The sequence below is a fragment of the Adiantum capillus-veneris genome, chromosome 1, assembly GCF_014529385.1.
Source record: "Adiantum capillus-veneris isolate H3 chromosome 1, ASM1452938v2, whole genome shotgun sequence".
NCBI classification, from domain to species: Eukaryota; Viridiplantae; Streptophyta; class Polypodiopsida; order Polypodiales; family Pteridaceae; genus Adiantum; species Adiantum capillus-veneris.
In genome coordinates this window covers 151,220,054-151,238,544 of record NC_140931.1, presented here as the reverse complement: position 1 = coordinate 151,238,544, position 18,491 = coordinate 151,220,054, and the positions used below count along the sequence as shown (strand labels likewise).

The 18,491-nt window shown below is 42.4% G+C and overlaps 1 protein-coding gene across 1 annotated transcript in view; it reads right to left on the bottom strand.

Moving 5' to 3' along the window:
* LOC147465803 (protein MLN51 homolog) overlaps window positions 1-18,491 on the bottom strand; it is an 85,831-nt gene that overhangs the window by 26,661 nt on the left and 40,679 nt on the right. The window contains exon 3 of the mRNA XM_086522049.1: window positions 1,490-1,595. Within this exon, the coding sequence (XP_086378175.1) occupies window positions 1,490-1,595 (106 nt within the window). The remainder of the gene's footprint in view (window positions 1-1,489; window positions 1,596-18,491) is intronic.

Genomic DNA, 18,491 nt, shown 5'->3' with positions numbered 1-18,491 from the left:
CGTGCACACACCGCACATGTCAATCATGGTAAGGTCTCTTGCATGGATTTTAAATGAGAATCTTCTTATGCTGCAACTTCTACTGCCATTTGGTAAGCCTTGTGGATGTGCATTTAGTTACGTATATCCATCATCCCTGAATGAGTTGTTTGAAGTAGTGTGTGGGTGCTGAAGTTTGTACAATAGTCCAATCACGGACAGTTGAAAGCTTTATTACCATAGAAGTTTTGTTGTTATGTGTCTTGTGACTTGTCATGTGGTGTGGGGAGCAATGACTAAAATATTGAGAAAGGTACAAAGGGACGGGGAGAAATAAAGAGGTTTGGCAGTGGACAACCTACAAATGGGAAATGATAGAGGAAAATTGACTATTTTTTAAGGTTTTTATTTCTCTCAATTGTGTAGGTTTACTCACCTTCAAAGTTAAAATTTTAGAGGTAAATTTGAAGGTGGCATTACACTAAACCAAGGTTTTAGAGAATAGAGGGTTGGAGAAAGGAACAAGAAAGAGCACCGAAGAAATGGGCACGGCGAAGAAAAACAAGGTAAAGGAAAGCGAGCCGCTTATGTGTGCCATGTGTGATACATCAAGGGCCAAGGTGCATCTTTGTACAATGAAGATGAAATTCGAAAGTGTCAATGTAGACATTGGATAGAGATAATACTTTAAAAGGGTATACATTCACGTCACATGAATCATGAACTTAACATCTATGATCTACAAGTGTCAAGCATTAGTTTCACATATTTAACTAAGAACTTAGAAGTCGAGAACATGATTCATGATAGACCCAACCTTCAAGAAATAAACAAGGAAGACATTGGACAAAAATGTTCAAAAGAGCTAAAGATAATGTGGGGTTCAAATCGTTTTCTTGGTCTTCTTTTACATGCTCTGGAAAGAGAGGCCTACCAATTTGCAATAAAATAGCAGGCATTTTAACCTTGTCAAGACCAACCAGTTGAACAAGTACCCAAAACCTTTTTCCGAATTTCCAACCTATTGGGCCTCGACACAATTTCCATCAATTGAATGTATTGATGACTATTGAACAAATTAAACTGATGAATGACTTTGTTATAATAGCTATAATACCATAATACAACTGAAGAATGGAATACCAGATTTTTTGAAGAGCTATACTTGTGCTAGCAACAGCTATAGAATTTAAGTGCTTTAAGATTCGAAAGATATAGAATATTATTGGTGTTTTCTAGTGTTAGTTTGAGCTATAATGCTTCTTTGCAAAACCAGGGTTTCTTTGTATCTCTTATGCACAACTTAAGGATGTAGAAACTACACTTCTACATTTGAAAGAACCGCTCAAGTGAAAACAAACCTATTTGTGCATTTGAAACGAGGCCCATTCTCTTAACCCTGGATGTCGATGTAGACTTAAAAGTTTACAATGATCTAGCCTAAGGACCCAACTAGTTTCATGCATATGCATGCAAGGGATGACTATTGGAGCACAAACAAAGAACAAACCTGAGGAGGGTAGTTTTCCTCGTTTAGCTTCAACTCTTCAAAACGATCATGCACCCACCGTTGCTCATCCTTGGCCTCCCATAGCTTTCTTCCTCCAGCACTACGCCTAAAGGAACACATGATCAAAACTCTGTGGTCTTAAAATAAAGCACAAAATATATTTAATTATGTATATACCTTCATAAGGTCTGAAAAATCTGAACATACAAATTATCAGAGAGGCTAAAACACTCGGAAAAACACAAAAGCAAGGGGCGCGGATTAAAAACAAATTAAACCACCTTATTTGTTTCTAAGAAAAAATAGATATAAACAAACCATTATTCACTTGAATATACTTTTAGAAAAGGCATAGAGTAAATCAGTCAAAGAATTTTACTTGACTGAACTTTGAAACAAGTACTCAAATGTAAACAATCACAAGGATAAGACATCACAAAGATTAAACCCTAGAATTCAAACTCCACATGACAGCTTCCAAAGGAACAAAATCTTAAATCCTAATATAAGCTAAAGACTAAAATGAGAAACTGCTACAAGCCTACCTAGAAGAGGCAAATAACCAAAGTAGTACGAAGTTGAAAACCTGACAATATGATGCTTGTCCAATACGATCATCACCTTTATCATGCATAGCCTCGACAACAGCTATGGCATCCCTACTCACGTCATCATTGCCCAAGAGTAGGTGCAAGTTTGTATAGAGTTCATTCATGATTAGAACCTACTCTATAAAACCAATGAACTAAGTTTCTATCACACTTCGCATACGCAACCGTGATAAAGGTTAGCACTTGTAGTTGTTAAGTACCAATAAAAATATTAAAAATGTTATAGATCTAACAACAAATTAGTGTGTTACTAAGTTTAACAATAAGTGGGCTTTTAAGCTCCCCATTTTTATGAAATTAATTATCTTGAACATTCCAAAAGAAAAAACATTGTAGATAAACTTACTACCCTGCAACAATAATCAAATGTTTTTCATGATTTTTTGAATAAGTAATAAATAAGATGGCTCAATTGAACAACAAAAGCAAATTCACTTGAACAAAGACGAGAGAATATAAATCGTTGAGAACAAATAACGCCATATTTAGCAGAAATAGAGATGTTCGAAGAAATGTGAGGCATACACATAATATTTGAATTTAGCATACTCCGGTTGAAGGCGTTTATCATAGATGTTGTCCTAAGATTGAATCTAGCGAATCTAAAGAACCCACAAAATCCACATCCTCTGTTAATGCCATAAATGAGAACACGAATGTGACCCAAGTTTCTCATGATCCTCCCATTGATGAGTCTCTCATTAAGTGTTATGGTCATGTGAAGGGTAAACGTTTTGTCATATTGTTTGATCCAAGCAGTATGCATGATGTGATAAATGACTCTCTTGTCGAAAGAGCCCGCTTGGAGGTTAGCAAGATATCTCCTTTCGAGGTATCGGGCTTCGCTCCCGGTATGGACTGTTCATTGTTCAACAAGTGTCCTTCCGCGGAAAATTTGTAGTATCTCCTCTTTCAGAATGTGATATGCCTTTAGGCATTCGATGGTTTCGTGAGCATAACCCTCTCATTGATTGGGCACTAGGCAGCCAATACTTTCACTTTCAATGCCAAAAGTGACTCTCCTATTGTCATTTGTAGGGAGGAAGTTGTTCATTCTTCATCTCTCATTTCTAATGTGCAGGTGAAGCTTGAAAAGAATCTGGAAAAGGAGACTCTCTCAGACTTGTCTTCTCCAAAGCACGACACATATGTTTTGCATGATAAAGATGTGATTATTCACAATGATCATGATTTGCATGATAAAGATGTGATTGTTCACAAGGATGATGGTTTAGTTGATTCTTTTTTCAGTGACGCTAACCTCATTGCAGATTCGATCAATCACGAAGAACCGATCTTGGCTCTCGAGTCAAGATCTAAGGAATCCCCACAGGAAGTATTGTGTATGCACATGATTAGTCAGCACGCGTTGTTTGTCACAAACGGGAGCACATAACAATATAAAATACATCCGGATAAATAGAATTTATCACTTATTACTGAAGCCAGAGGATATAGCGAGAAATAAATAGAGAGAGAGATAGAGGAGAGTGAGAAGATCGACACAGTACTGGGACCAGAAGATGGGCTGGTCCCCCCCCCCCCCCCGTAATAGTATCTTTATTACTGAGGAGAAGTCTATACAAGCACTTGAACCGAACGTATTACCACGTTCGTTCTAGAATAAGACTTGATGGTTCCCGGAAGCCTCAGCTTCTGATTCCTAGGGCAAAATCCTATTCCAAGGAACTTCCGTTCCTTATTCCAATTCCTCAAGAATCAAGGTTCTCGCCTCTGGATCTCACCTTCCAAACTCGGGGCATGGCATCCCTGCAACTCTTTTCCAACTCTCTTTCCAAAGTCCTCTTCCCGCTCTACTTTCCCGGACACGAAGTCCTTACTTGGGAATCCCAACTTCCGGATCACAACTTGAGAGACTACCTCTCTCCGATCCGTGGATCTACTTCCCAAACTCGGATACGAAACCCTTGGGCTGATCTGGCTCTAGTTCCTCAGAGCGCTTTTCTCCTGCAGATGCTCATGCCTTCCTCTGCTCCTACTCCCTCACAAAGAGGAAGTACACCTGCAATCAAATACTCAAAGATCATAACATGAAAATCGTTACCTTCAAAGTCTCGACGCTCGAAACGCAACTCGGTTCTCGAAAAAGAAATTCCCCAGAAGAGATCTCTACATAGAAAATCCTCTCTTCCAATCCTACACACAAAAGAGGTGTGTTCTTGGGTTCCTTCTCGTAAATCAGCCCCGTCTACGACGTTTATGGGCTGAAAACAGAGAAAAATAGCAACTTGTCGCGATGGAAACACGCTTCGTAGGCACTTCTTCGCGAGGGAACTCGCGCACTGGGTCTTGGCGACATCTGGTACACTTGGGGCAGCCATGGGCATCACTGGCAACGTCTTCTTTACGGCTAAAATTTGCAGCCGCATCTCCTCCTTGCAAAGATTGGTCCTCCCCTCTGAGTGAGGGCATGTGATGCTTTTATAGCTCCTAGCCACGGGCACGAATAGCTGCTCGCGTAGAGATCACGGCCGTTTTTTTTTTTTCCAAATTTTTCTTTTCTTTTTTTTTTTCGTTGTTCTGCCAGAAAAAGAGAGAGAGAAAACGTTGGCTGATCTGTTGCCTTATTTATCAGATGGCTGCCCACTTATTAAGTGGACGGCCGGTCACCTTTAAAAATGGTCTAAATCTGTCCAAAAACTCAAGAAAACCTTATAAGTTAAAAACAATGCTTTCACTGCACCTGCCAGCGTCCCTGGATGCAATCACACGCACAATTGCAATGCAGACATAGACTTCCTCGCGGGAAAGCATTTGCTTTCCCGAAAAGCAATTCTGCTTTCTCAAAAAGCATCCGTTTTTCCTCAAAGTTTCCTCTGAACCCATCTTCATTCAAGTGCTTGCCTTTCCTTGTGCACGATTCTAACACAGTTCGGAATTTCCTCCCGACTATGGATATTCCCTTTTCGATGTACCCGTCACCCACCTTGTGACGCATCAGGAATACCCATCACCTAGTCCTTTCCTACCGAACTTACGGTACAATCTCCTTCACGATGCTCTATGTCACCCATCCTATGACGCATCAGAGATGTCCGTTCCCGGATGGTCGGATACTTCTTTCCGATGCTCCCTGTCACCCATCCGATGTGACGCATTAGAAGTACCCGTTCCTAGTGGCCTTACAGATATTCCCGTTCTCAGTGTTCCCGTCATTACTTTAAATGACGCACTAGGAATACTCTATACTCCGATGTCTCCAGTGAGAAAAGCCCTCTCACTTAAAATTCCAATAATTCATTTAGCATTATTTTTCCTTGGTGTTCCAAGCGAGAAAACCCTCTCACTTATAAATCCAATAATTCATTTAGAATTATTTTTTTGTAAGATAAAGCCAATTTAGCAACATTGTTCGTGTGTTATCATTCGTGATGGTTTCTTGTATTTTTGTCACCGTCTTTACGTGTGCCCTTTTCACGGGCATGCCGTATTGTATGATGCAGATGATTCACTCATAGGTGAGCACGGATGTATGCGGATCACTCATGAAGAGAAAAAAAATTTGTATAACACAGTCTTAGAACGAGCACAAGAGAGATTGACCATCAAGCATTGGCCTTTCCATTATGAGTTGCCACAGTTGATAGATTTAGGTCAAAAAGTCAAGATTTGATCCCCTTTTTTGGGTGTGTTTGATGAATGATTCGGCACTCCGTCACTTTGTTCATCTACATTGCATGCACTATCTTTTAGGAAGAATAGTCTTTTTCTAGTCACTCTACATGGAATGGGTACGTTCATGTTTTTGTGTTGGAGGTGGTTTCAAAAATTTTCCTCCTCGAAGATTCTTGAAGAAGGTGGACCTACGTCCATAGACTCAGTTGGACCACTGAAGCAGCCTCAGATGACTTTGTGTCGCTTTCGGCGCGGCCCGAAGAAGCAAGCGTTGCAGACCTTTATGAAGTTCAAGTATCGCATGACCCACACATCAAAGTGGGCCCGCGAAGAGTCCTTCACAGGATTCCAGATACTGTTGGCGATCTCCCTCGACGCCATACAGTTTGGTACCAGTACCTCACTTTAAAAAGGAGGGGATGTCACGTGCACATCTAACCTTATGTGCAGATGGACAAGCTACTTCATGACTAGGGTTCGGTTCAACTAGGGTTCGGTTCAGCTTAGGAAGTGTTCTGGCACCTTTGTGAGTCTGATCGCAGACCGTGCATGTTCAGACACTTAGAGTAGTTGCATTTCCTCTGGTTGCACACAGCATGATCATCAGATTACAGTCAGTACCCATCAGGAGCATTTTTCAGTGCACAAAACCCATTTTCCCTATTTAAGCCATTTTTCACTTATTAAGCAACTTTGTTGGGAACTGGGTAGGGCAATTTGACTAAGGCAATATATAAGAAAAGCTAGCGCTAGCACTTTCTGGCAGAAGAGGCAGTAGAGACCGAGTGTCTAACAATGCACCTTCCCGACAAGACCCGACAAGAACTCCTAGCGTTTTTCAGCCACCAAGACAGCCTAGCGTTTTCAGCAACTACAGATCAGCCTGGCGTTAGCATTTTGCAACAGATTCCTCAGCGTTTTTGCAGCAGACAGCACATCAACCTAACGTTTTTGCATTTGCAGACTACCATCAGCGTTTGCAGATTCCCGACAATAGAACATCCATTTGCATCAGCGTTTTGCATTTTCAGCAGTTAGATTCCGCACCGCAGCCCCCAAACCTCGCAGATCTCACCTTCCCACAGCAGATCCTCGCCGCACGGTCAAATCAGCCAGCGTTCACAGATTCAGCCCGCTATTCGCAAATTTCAGCATCTGCGTTCTCAGTGCATCGTCATCGCGTCGTCATCACCGACATAGAGTCAGAATTCAGCAGATACAAGATTTGCATTTCAGCCCTTAGCGTTTTCAGATTTCAGCCTGTCTCGTCGTCGTCGTTGACATCGTCGGCACGTCCATTGCATTATGACCATTGTACCAGCTTGTGCAATCAATAGCATAGACCTCTCTCGCCATAGAGAGTGGGGCCCTTGGAGGAGGGTTTGACAACTTTTCGGATGTCGTATTCTTCTCTCTCTATCTCTCAGTCTCAGTACCATCATTCACTATGTTATCCACTTTGTTTGTGATCATTTGCACTCTCTCACTAAAAAAACAGAAGGCTCTCCCTTCCGTAAGTAAAAGGAACCCTTGAGCACAGTTCGGAGCACTCATCTTGAGCACAGTTCAACATCACTTCCGTTGCACCTTACAACAAAACTAGACAATGGGGCAACTCTATTGTACTCAGTTGAAATTGTGGATCTATAGAGGCTCCCAAAATGCATCCCAACCCTACATGTACAATACGCTCTCTATGGAAGAAACTATTCCCCTCCTATGCATATGCTAAGAGTAAGCATAAAATACATGAGAGAGGGAGAGATGGTTGCTCTGAATAGAATTGAGAAAGAGGTCTACGACGCCTTTCCTCTAGCTGCGCTATATATCTGGTATAAATCTCTACCGTCCGTCAAAGAGTCCAATCGTCACAAGTTAGTGACGTGGCAAGGCCCTATGGGTTTTAGAGAATAAAAGACCCCAACTTGGGACAACCGGCCGGTCCATAAATCGTGGAGGCCAGCCAACATGGCAAACTGTGTTTCGCGAGAACTGAGTTTGGCACCAACTTTTGGATGTGGAAGCTTTTCGTTGTAGTTGCTTTTAGGCCAAGGGCCTTCAAATATGAGCCTAGGGGTCTGACTCTAGCATTCCAGGTTTGTGGAGGCAGAGTTAGAGTCCCCTACAAAGGATACGATCCATCTTCTACAGCACACATGGGTTCCAACAATGAATCTAACAAAGAGGACAGTGTTCCACCAACTACCCGACTCTGGGGAGATGAAGAGCACTCCAATCCCACGGAGCGAAGAGAGATCAACGGAGATTTCAACGGAACCAAACCTCCTTCCAAGAAATCGGGAGAAAACCATGGCAAGTTTCTAACGGGAGATCTCGACAAGACAAAGTACTGACATCAATTCCATGTTGACACATGTGCCGAATGAATGATCAAGTACTCCAAGGACCCAAACTACGTTAAGTATTTAAAGAATCATCCGCTTGATGAGGTTCACTCTCAATAGCGAGATGTCGTCCATTCACCTCTCAAGATAGTCAAGAAGACCACAGCAAAATTGAGTGCAGAAAAAGCGACAACTGTACTCACAAGAAGAGTTTGACGATGCTCTTTTACAAAAAGTCGATCAATTGATGAAAAGCAAAAAGCACTCTCGAAAGAAAAGCAAGTCAGAGGACTACCCTAGATACCTAGGCCGGAAATCAACTTCGAGGAGGCTAGTGGATCCAAGAAGCATGTTCACTTTGAGGATGACCCCAATTCTTCTTCATTTTAGACTTCATCTTTAGAGAGTTTAGAAAGTTCCCCTTCCTCTGATTCTAGTGAGGATGAGAAGAGGTGGAAGAAGGAAAGGAAGACTAAGAAAAGCAAGAAAAGCAAATCCAAGACAAGTCTAGAAAGCGCAAAAAGCAATTTACTCCTTCAAAGGAGGACACCTCGTCCTCTTTAGACAATTCGGATAATGAATCCCACACTTTTGATAGAATCTATGGTAACCACCTTATGAGACTAACTCAGTACAACGATTTGGAAAAGAAGAAAAAGCAGACCAAAGAGTTCAAGGATAAGGGTCAAGCCATATGGTTCGACACTTGTTTAGGTTTTAAAGATGCCAATCAAGCTCTTGCCTACATACAACAATTTACTGTTTGACACCACTTTCTCTAGGGGTCACTTCTCGGAAGCCTCCAAGGTACAAAAGGCTGCGTCTTGACTCTTTTCTTAAAAGTAATGCTCAGACATGGTGGTCGACCCTACTCTTGCATAAGAACGCTCCAAAAACTAGGTAAAGTTCAAAAGATTGTACACTTTTGGCATGGAGACCGAGGAGTACAAACAAGCCGCCATTAGAACTTGGAACCATCTAAGGATGACAAAAGATGATACTTATTGTCAACGGTTTTAAGATGCCATTAGAGCTTGGAACCATCTAAGTATGACAAAAGATGATACTTATTGTCGACAGTTTTAGGATACTTTTTTGCCAATAGACCTTCATGGGAGCAAATGGAGCGGTTTTGTTGTGGCTTACATAAATAGATCTGGCGGTATTGTTTGAAGCAGAAGTCCCAAAGCATCCAGAGGCTCATGGAACATGCCAAGGACAATTTCTCTTTGCATTCAAGCTCCATGACTTAACCATCAGACAATTTCTCTTTGCATTCAAGCTCCATGACTTAACCATTAGACAAGCCCATGTCCACGACAATGGGGAAAGAGTCTTCAGACGAGAAAAAGAAGAAGGGCAAGAAACAAAAAAAGAAATCCACCAGCCTGAAATCGACGATAGAGCAGCATGTGGAGTACACAAGGAAAGCAAGTGTTATGGTTGTGAGGAACAAGGACACATTTTTGCAAAGTGTCCTAAGAAAGAGCAGGCAGAGGACAAGCCACAGAGTTCCAAATCGGCAGAAGAGCGGGCAAAGAAAGGAAGATGAAGGCAAGATTGGTTCCAAATTTTGTGGGGGCGACATTGAAAAGGTTGAGAATACTGAGCTCTGCACAGCGTGGGGGAAAGTAGAAGACTAGGAAGTCCTCATATTCTTCGATGGAGGAGCAAGGGCCTACTCCATCCACCACAAGTGCCACTCGACTTGGGATTCCGCCTAAAGAAATGAGACCACAGATGGAAAAGATGCAAAAGTTCAAAGCAAGCCTACAACCATAGCTTTGAAAGAGCATGAACGTTAAACCTCATGATACTCTTTAGAGGATGATGGAGTTGGTAATCATTGTTGAAGACCTACACTGTACCGGAACTCCCAAAAGGATGAAACAAAGCACCTACCGTGCAAGACAAAGAGCGGTATATGACGATCATAGCAGCCAAGGCAGAAAGCATCCCCCTGAGGACCCTAATCAGTCTAAGCGTCACAAAATGATGGCATGGCAATACTGCTCACACACACACGAGCACACACACACACACACACAATCGATGACGTGGCAAGACAATACGACATGCTGACGTTGCAAAAAGTACGAACAGACAGTACGGCAAGCTGACGTGATAAACAGTATGGACTTCCGTGATTCGCGCTGACAAATGCTGGCGTGGCAGCCTGTACGGATTCTCTCAAATTGCCCAAACTGCTTTTTGGGGCAAATTTCTGACCGGTTGCTTTTGGGACTACTTGTTTTTGAGTTAGAAGCTTTTGGGGCTCTGCTTTTGGGGCATCCCTTGTAAGAATAAATGAGCCCAAGGGGCCTCACTCTTCAAAGCATCTGGACGCAGAGTCTGAGAGCAGAGGACCCCTCGGGTGTTGTGCTTTGCTCAAGCATTAATATAATAAAGAAATACCGAAAGGGACACCAGGTTTTTGGGACCAACACCTCTGGGCACGGAACTACGCCGGGCCGCCGTGTTGACTGAAATTTTAAAGTTGTGAAGTATTTTAAGTGATTCTCTCGTGTGTCGTGCCAAATTCCCAACTTGGGGTGCCCAAGTCTATGACACTAAGAAGCACAAGGGCTCCGGTAAGCGGCTTAAATATATCACGACCTCCCAAGTACAAACCTTCAAGGTGGAAGGAAGATGTTTCCATTGTGGAGAGAAAGGACATATGAAGCCCAACTACCCTATTCGGCAACAACGGCAAGAACAAGCATCTTTGAGGAAGGAGCAAATAAAGAAGGAACCCGCTCTACCAAGCTCAAATTCTAGTTCTGATGCACAAGGGAATGTGAAATGGAGAAAGGGAAGCGTCAGCTTCTAAAAGGCTGGGGAATCGAACAACCAGCAACGAGTATTGATCCTGTATGATATGGGATCTGCGATCAACTTCGTTCTCTTGATACTACAGAGTGCCTGAGCCTCATACGTGATGAGCTCCAATCACATCCGGATCTGAGCTCAATCTTTGGACTGGCGAGTACAAGGACCGAGAATCATTTCTGATGGCACCCATCGAAGAATGTGACATTATCCTTGGTATGCCATGGCACTTCCACATCCAACCAATCCCAGATTATGTGGAAAAGTCCCTCACCTTCAAATTTGAGGGCAAGAAAGTTAAAAAAAATTTGATGATGGGGATTGGCTATAGCCTATTCCTTATTGTAAGTCATATCTCTATTGAAAAGAAAATGCAGAAGTGTGTTTCTGCTTACTTGATTTTCACACGAGAGAGGGATAAGTTCGCTCTCGAGTCTTGATATGAAGCGTTTTCAATGTATTGAAAGGTACATTGAACTCTTCCTGATAAGCTACCTCCGCAACATCCAAAAGATCTTTGTATTGATCTCATACCGAGTAGCTCTCCTCCCAACCAACCCCCTACAAGGTAAGTCTAGCTCAGCAAGAGGAAATTTTAAAGCAAGTCAATGAGCTTCTCGAGAAAGGTCTCGTATGGCCAAGTACTTCGCCCTACTACTCTCCAGTTCTAATGGTGTAGAAGAAAGATAGCACGTTCCAAATGTGCACAGATGAGCGATCTCTAAACAAGGTCACAATCAAGAATCTTTTTCTGCTTCCTCGGATTGATGATGCTCTTGGTTAGATACACGGTGCAAGCATCTTTATTCGAATAGACAAAGAGTGGGTATCATCAGATAAACATAGCCCCTGAAGATGTCCATAAAAGTGATTTTTGCACCACTTTTGGACTTCATAAATTTTTGGTCATGCCTTTCGGACTAACCAATGCTCCTACCACATTCAATCGAATAATGGATCGTATCTTCAGTCCATACCGAGCATTTACAGGAGTATTCTTGATGACATACAATCTTCTCTTGATCAAAAGAGAAACATCGGAAGTACTTGGATATAGTGTTTCACGAACTGCATAAGCATGAGTTGCATATCAATGCAAAGAAAAGTTAGTTCTTCCTCACGAAGATTCACTACTTAGGTCATATAGTCTCTTACAATAACCCCCAAAGATCCATATTGTTCAAGACTGCCCAGCTCCCACTAGATACGTATCTTTCTGGGATTGTGTTCATATTATTAGAGATTCATGTGAGGCTTTGCTCATGTTGTAAGACCACTCCATGACCTAGCCAGGAAGAAGATCACTTTTAAATGGGGAACGAGACAACAGCTCCCTTCGACATGAAGTACCTATTGAGCCATGGTCCTATTCTGATAGTGCCAGACTTAAGGAAACCATTTGGCATTCACTGCGATGCTTCAGGTGATTGCATCGGTGCATTGCTTAACCAAGAAGCTATACAAGGCGGGAACCACCTCTAGCAGGACTAGCGGGTATTAGAAGCTTCCAAAAGTAGTAACCAACGAGTTACCACAGTAACTGACAGTGAACAGTCAGTCAGCCGGAAGCCTATAAATAGGACCCACTATTCATTTTTGGGGACTTTTGACTCTTGGAACTCTTGTGACTTTTGTATCACTTTGTCATCATCTTATAACGACATCTTGTACTCTTGCGCTCTCTCTCTCTCTCTCTTTCTGTAATTACAAAGCCATTTACTAGCATACTTAATGCTTACAAGTTGTACACTAACTATTCTGAATACAAATCCAATTCCAATTTCAGTCACACTGTTTTGTAATTTCATTTTCCAGTTCTGCCTCCCAGTAGTCTGAAGTGCTATCTAAATTCTCTGAATCTAACATCTCTAACTCTAAGTACCAACCTCTGCTTTCCTTACTGATGGTCTTGTCTTCGGAACCAAGAAAGGAGAAGGCACCAAATAGTCTCGAGGAGTCTATGATTGCCGCAACACAGAGTTTGGCACATGAAACAAGGAGAGTCAGAGCAGACTTGACCGAAGCTGGAAATACTAGCTGGAGAAGAATCAAGTGGATTCATCACAGAGCCAACCAGCAACCAGAAACGGAACAATGAAATGGAACTGTGAAGACACTCAAGAGGAGAAGTCTTCTGGTTCAGACAGTGGCAGCTCTCGCAATGAGCAAGATGAAATTTATGTGAAGGTTTGTGAACGAATTCAAGAAATTAACAGTGGAATTAGACGATATCAGACGCACATTGCTTGAGGCAGCCTACTTCATCAAACAAAAGAGAAAACCCGAAGCATGAGGCCAGAACAGTGGATTTGGCAGCCATCCAATACGATGAAGTTTCGATGATCCACATAGATTATAAGCTTAAAAAACAATGGGAGTCATTTTCTGGAGTCATTTTGGATGGAGGAGCTGGAATGAACATTCTTGGCATACAAAAGTTGGATCATAGAGTAGTCCAAGCCGCTTGACTTATTGAGAAGATACAGATAAGTGTGGGGAAAGAAAAGTTCAAAACAATCTTCTTGGCGTTGACAAGTAGCCTATGGTATGTTGTTGGGAAGACCATGGCGTAGGATTGCTCGAGCCATACATCAATACGCAAGCAAACCTTAACTATCAAGGCTCCAATAGGAGAATTCAGATAAAGACAAACAACACCAGAACGTGGAGAAAAGCTATGAGACCAGAGAAACTATGTAAGAAGCATGGAACGAAGAAGATTGAGAGAATGCTTGCCTCCATGAACATCTTTCCCTTAACAGAAATTGATCTCAGTGCAGTACTGATGGACAAGGAACAAGCTGAATGACAGAAGCAGCAATATCCACAACAATTTACTGAGCTAAATTCTGGAGAAAGGTCAGTTCAGATTGATGATCGATTACCAGAACAGCCTACATCAGAAAAGTTTAATTTCAAACCGGAGGAAGAATCCAGTTCAGCAAACGGTTTAGCAACTTCTAATGAAGAAACTCCACTAGTACTCACACCAGATGTTCCCAGTGATCTACTGGAAGTCAACAATCCTTTTAATGACTATGATGTTGGTATTCGAACAGACAAAGAAGCAGTCATTGGCCAAGAGAAAGGGAGGTGGGTCAAACTGGTTACTTCAAGATGATCAAAGAATTGGAAGAATGGAATCTCGGCTTAGAGAAGAATCCCAAAATGATTAAAAACAACAAGCATTTGAAGCCAAAGATTAAGGAGAAAGCCAAGGAACTGTTCTACAAATACAAAGACATATTTGCCTGGGAACATACGAAAAGGAGTAGATCCAAAAGTGTGCCGACATCGGATACCACTGAAGACTAATGCCAGACCAGTATGACTACAGCGGTACAGAATGAATCCTAATTATGCAAAAAAGGTCAAGGAGGAAACTGATAATCTTCTTAAATCTCAGTCCATCACAGAGGTTGTTCCAAAAAAGAACGCTAAACTCAAAATATGCGTGGATTATAGGAAGCTGAACGCCCAAACCGTTAAATATCCCTTCCTATTATCATTCACGAATATGATGTTAGATGAGATTGCACGCCACGAAATGTATAGTTTCATAGATGGCTACAGTGGCTACAATCAACTGAAGATTACACCAGAAGACAGGGTTAAAACAACATTCATCATTGAATGGGGAGCATTTATGTATTTGGTAATGCCATTTGGACTTTGAAATGCTCCAGCAACCTTTCAGCGGTGTATGATGGAGATCTTGAGTGAATTTCTGCACAAGTTTCTTGCCATCTTCGTAGACTACTTTACTGTCTTTTTCCAATGAAGAAATGCATATATTGTTTCTGAAAATGGTCTTTGAGATGTGCAGGGAGAACGGGATCTCTTTAATTCCATTCAAATCTGTTTTTATGATTTGGAAGGGTCAGCTAGTGGCCATATTGTCTCAAGAAATGGTATTGAGATGGCTGGAAATAAAATTAAGAGTATTCAGCAAGCAAGAGCACTACCATTGTTTCAGAACTAAGTTCATTCTTCAGGTAAATTAATTTTTGTCGAAGATTTGTTCATATGTTTGCAGCTAAAGCATTACCCCTATATGAGTTACAAAGAAAGGGAATAAATTCATCTGGACTGAAGAATGTGAACGCACTTTCCAATGCCTAAAAGCTGCGATCAACACAAAACCAGTCTTTCGCCAACCCAATTGGGATATTATATTCCATGTACATGTTGATGCTTCAGGTATGGCGATGGGGGCTATACTAGCTCAGCCTGATGGGAAGACAGACTATCTAATGGTTAAAGACCCTCTAGCTAATATATTTAATCATATTAAGAGGGCTTTTGAAACTGGCCCGTAGGGCGGTAGACGTAGGCTTGCACCCGAAACTTTACTTAAGACTTTAAAACACAAAGAAACTTTGCAGGTAAAACTTGTAACGGGAATTGATACTTCAAACACACACAGCTCAGAAGCTAGAGCGCTCCAAGCAGACACCGACACCTTGTAGGCCCCAAAACTTAGGCCCTTTCGGTAATTCTTTATTGTATTCAAAGAGAGAATAAAACCTACGATTTCCTACGTGCTGTCCCCACAATCCGGGCTGAAAATGACCTGTTCTAGCCCGATTTACTAGGAAGCTTCACATATGAAATCCCCACGCAATAAGTGACTTTACAAAACCTGGCAACAATCTACAATACGCTAAATTTTCTGTTTTCTGCCCTGAAAATGCGCCAGATCACCCACACAGCGGTCCCCTTGCATCCCCGGACCTCCTGGAGGTATTAGGGACCGTTTAGGGTCGAACCCTAAACCTGCAAAAATAGACAGCAGGCTATGTTTTCCTGTTTTGGGCTCCGTTTCACAAGTCGGTCGTCTCCGTAGCAAGCCCTCCAGCTCTCGCACCTGTAGGGCTACTTGCCCTTTGAATCAGACAAGATTTCTCGCGTGAAATCTCTCCGAATTCACCTCTACCGGCGGAAGATTAACAACTAACTAATCCAGTACCTGTGCAAGAGGCTCTTGCCTCACAATCGCACATGAACCCACATAATTGTACATACAAATGAGTAGCCCTCGAGCGGGGCATCATGATTCTGTATTCAAAAGGGGAGAGAGGTGCGCGAGAGCGGAATCATCGCGCTACATAGTGCAAGCGAGAAGGCAAGCTTTCCATTAAAGTTGTGAAACCTGCACCCACTACTCACCCACACAGTGTAAGTCACAATGTGAGAGAAGGGCAGCCCTCAAGTGGGCTTTGCTCCAATTTTCAGCTGAGGTGGCAGAGTTTGACCCTCTCGAGACTCTGGTGCTGCCGAGTGTCTACTGTGCCTCGTTTGAGTTAATTTCCTCGTACCCACCGACTTCTTAGTGTAGCATGGGGGCCTAAATGACTTTGAGCTGAGCCTAGACATACTTTTACTGCTCGGAGATTCCAGTGTCGGTCGGCCTGACCAACTCGTGGCGACAAGGCCTTCCCATCTACGGGTGAAACTCTCAGCCGTCGGTCGTTTCACACTGGCCATACAATGTCCAACCATTTGCAACTTCAAAAGGAGGGTCCCAAAAATTAAATAAATTATCAAAAAGGAACCAACAACTAAGGTTAGCAGTTGCCACATCCTCGTGACATACCTCCCTCTTGATATCGCAAACGTCCTCGATTGCATGCCATATATACATGCCATTGATGATCTTGTGTTGTTAACACGCTTTTATCATCGCATGCACCCGCAAGAAAGGTCATAACACATAGATACAAATGACTTAATGAGACCATCATACGTTTGTCATTTCCATCTATGATAGAAGCGAGCATAATACCTTTAACTAGAAGAGCGATCCACACTTGTATTGCACTCAATCCATATGTACATTCAATGTGCTAGCTCCATCATTACCCCTCCTTTGCACAAGTTGGGTTGGGGCATATGTAGCATGTAACCCATAGGCCTCAAGGTAAAGCTAGAATACATTTGGTGACTTTGACAATCTGTGCTCTTCCATCTACTTTGCCTTTGTGCGAGCATGCATAGTTTGCCAAAAGGTCAAGTTTGACAGGCAAAAGGCAACAGGGTTGTTACAACCACTGCTGATTCCGGATAAGCCATGGAAAAGCATTGCTATATACTTTATCTTTGATCTTCCAATAACGCCAACAGGGAATGATGGTATATGGACCATTATCTGCAGGTTCAGTAAGCAGGCCCATTTTATCCCTGTCAAGAAGAAGATAAATCTAATCAGATGGCACGCTTGTTCATGTACAATGTGTTTAAGTACCATGGTATGCCACAATAGATTGTCAGTGATCGTGATCCTTGTATGACCAGTTTGTTTTGGAGAGGATTGCTTGAGAACATGGGCACTACGCTCAAGTACTTGTCTTCGTTTCATCCACAAACTGATGGATAGTCAGAAGAGGCTAACTCTACTGTCTTAAATCTGCTGAATTGCTATGTGTCAGATAATAAGAGCAAGTGGGAACAGTATTTGCCTATGCTTGAATATGCGTACAATAATACGGTGCATTCCTCTACTGGCAAAGCACCTTTTGAGATTGTTGAAGGCGGCAAAAAAGTTCCTCCCATTTTGCATACAAAGGACAAGATCTTTGAGGCAAATCGATATGTTGAGAACATGGATGAAATGTATAAAAAAATTAAAGTTGCCTTGGAGAAGACTCGGACAAAAAAGAAAAAGGATGTTGATCGTCACCGTCTTGAATTGTTGTTATCACCTGGTGATTGGGTTCTGTTAAGGTTTGAAAAGGCAATATTAAAGAAGATGAAGGGAAAGGAACGGCTGTTTCCTAAGCTCAGTTGTAAGGTGCAACGGAATGAATGATGTATTTTCTCAAGATTAGTGATCTTTATTGCTCAAGGTTACTTTTAGTTCTTAGGGAAGGAGAGAGCCTTCCGTCTTATAGAGTGCTGCGGTCACGAACAAAGTGAGTGGATATTGTGCGTGCAAGTGAATGAGACTGAGAGAAGGAGAGAGAAGAGATACGACACCGAGAGGTTGTAAAACCCTCCTCCGAAGGCCCCACTCTCGTCGGCGAGAGTGGTCTACTTTGATTGCACAAAGGTGTACAATGCGAATGCAATGGACTGATGCAATGGGACTATGCCGATGACGACGACGGTGATGACGACGATGACTTAGGCTGAAATCTATGATCTGCTATGGGCTGAATTCGGTGGCTGTTTCGGGGCTGAAACTGACTGTTTTCTTGTTGTGGCTATGGCTGAAAATGACTGTCTCTGTCGGGTGTCATGCTGATGGTAAAACGCTGAACTGTGGGACTTCTTTAGCTGCGTTTTTAGGTCAATCTCTCATACTGAAAAACGCTGGACAGCAGGCCTCTTTGATGCTGAAAACAGCTGGTATGGCAGAGATCCCAATGATGATCAAAACGCTGAAGCTTGCTGGCAAAGACGCTGCCTATATGCATCCATAAAACGCTGATATGCTGGGGATCCTAGCATCAGTGAAAGGCTGCAAAAACGCTGTGTTTGCTGGGGACAAAAACGCTAAGGCTGAGGTGGTTTGGTCGCAGGAAAAACCAAAGATGGGGCTGATCTGCAAGGGGATTATCGCCATAAGGTGGAAGCTTCAAG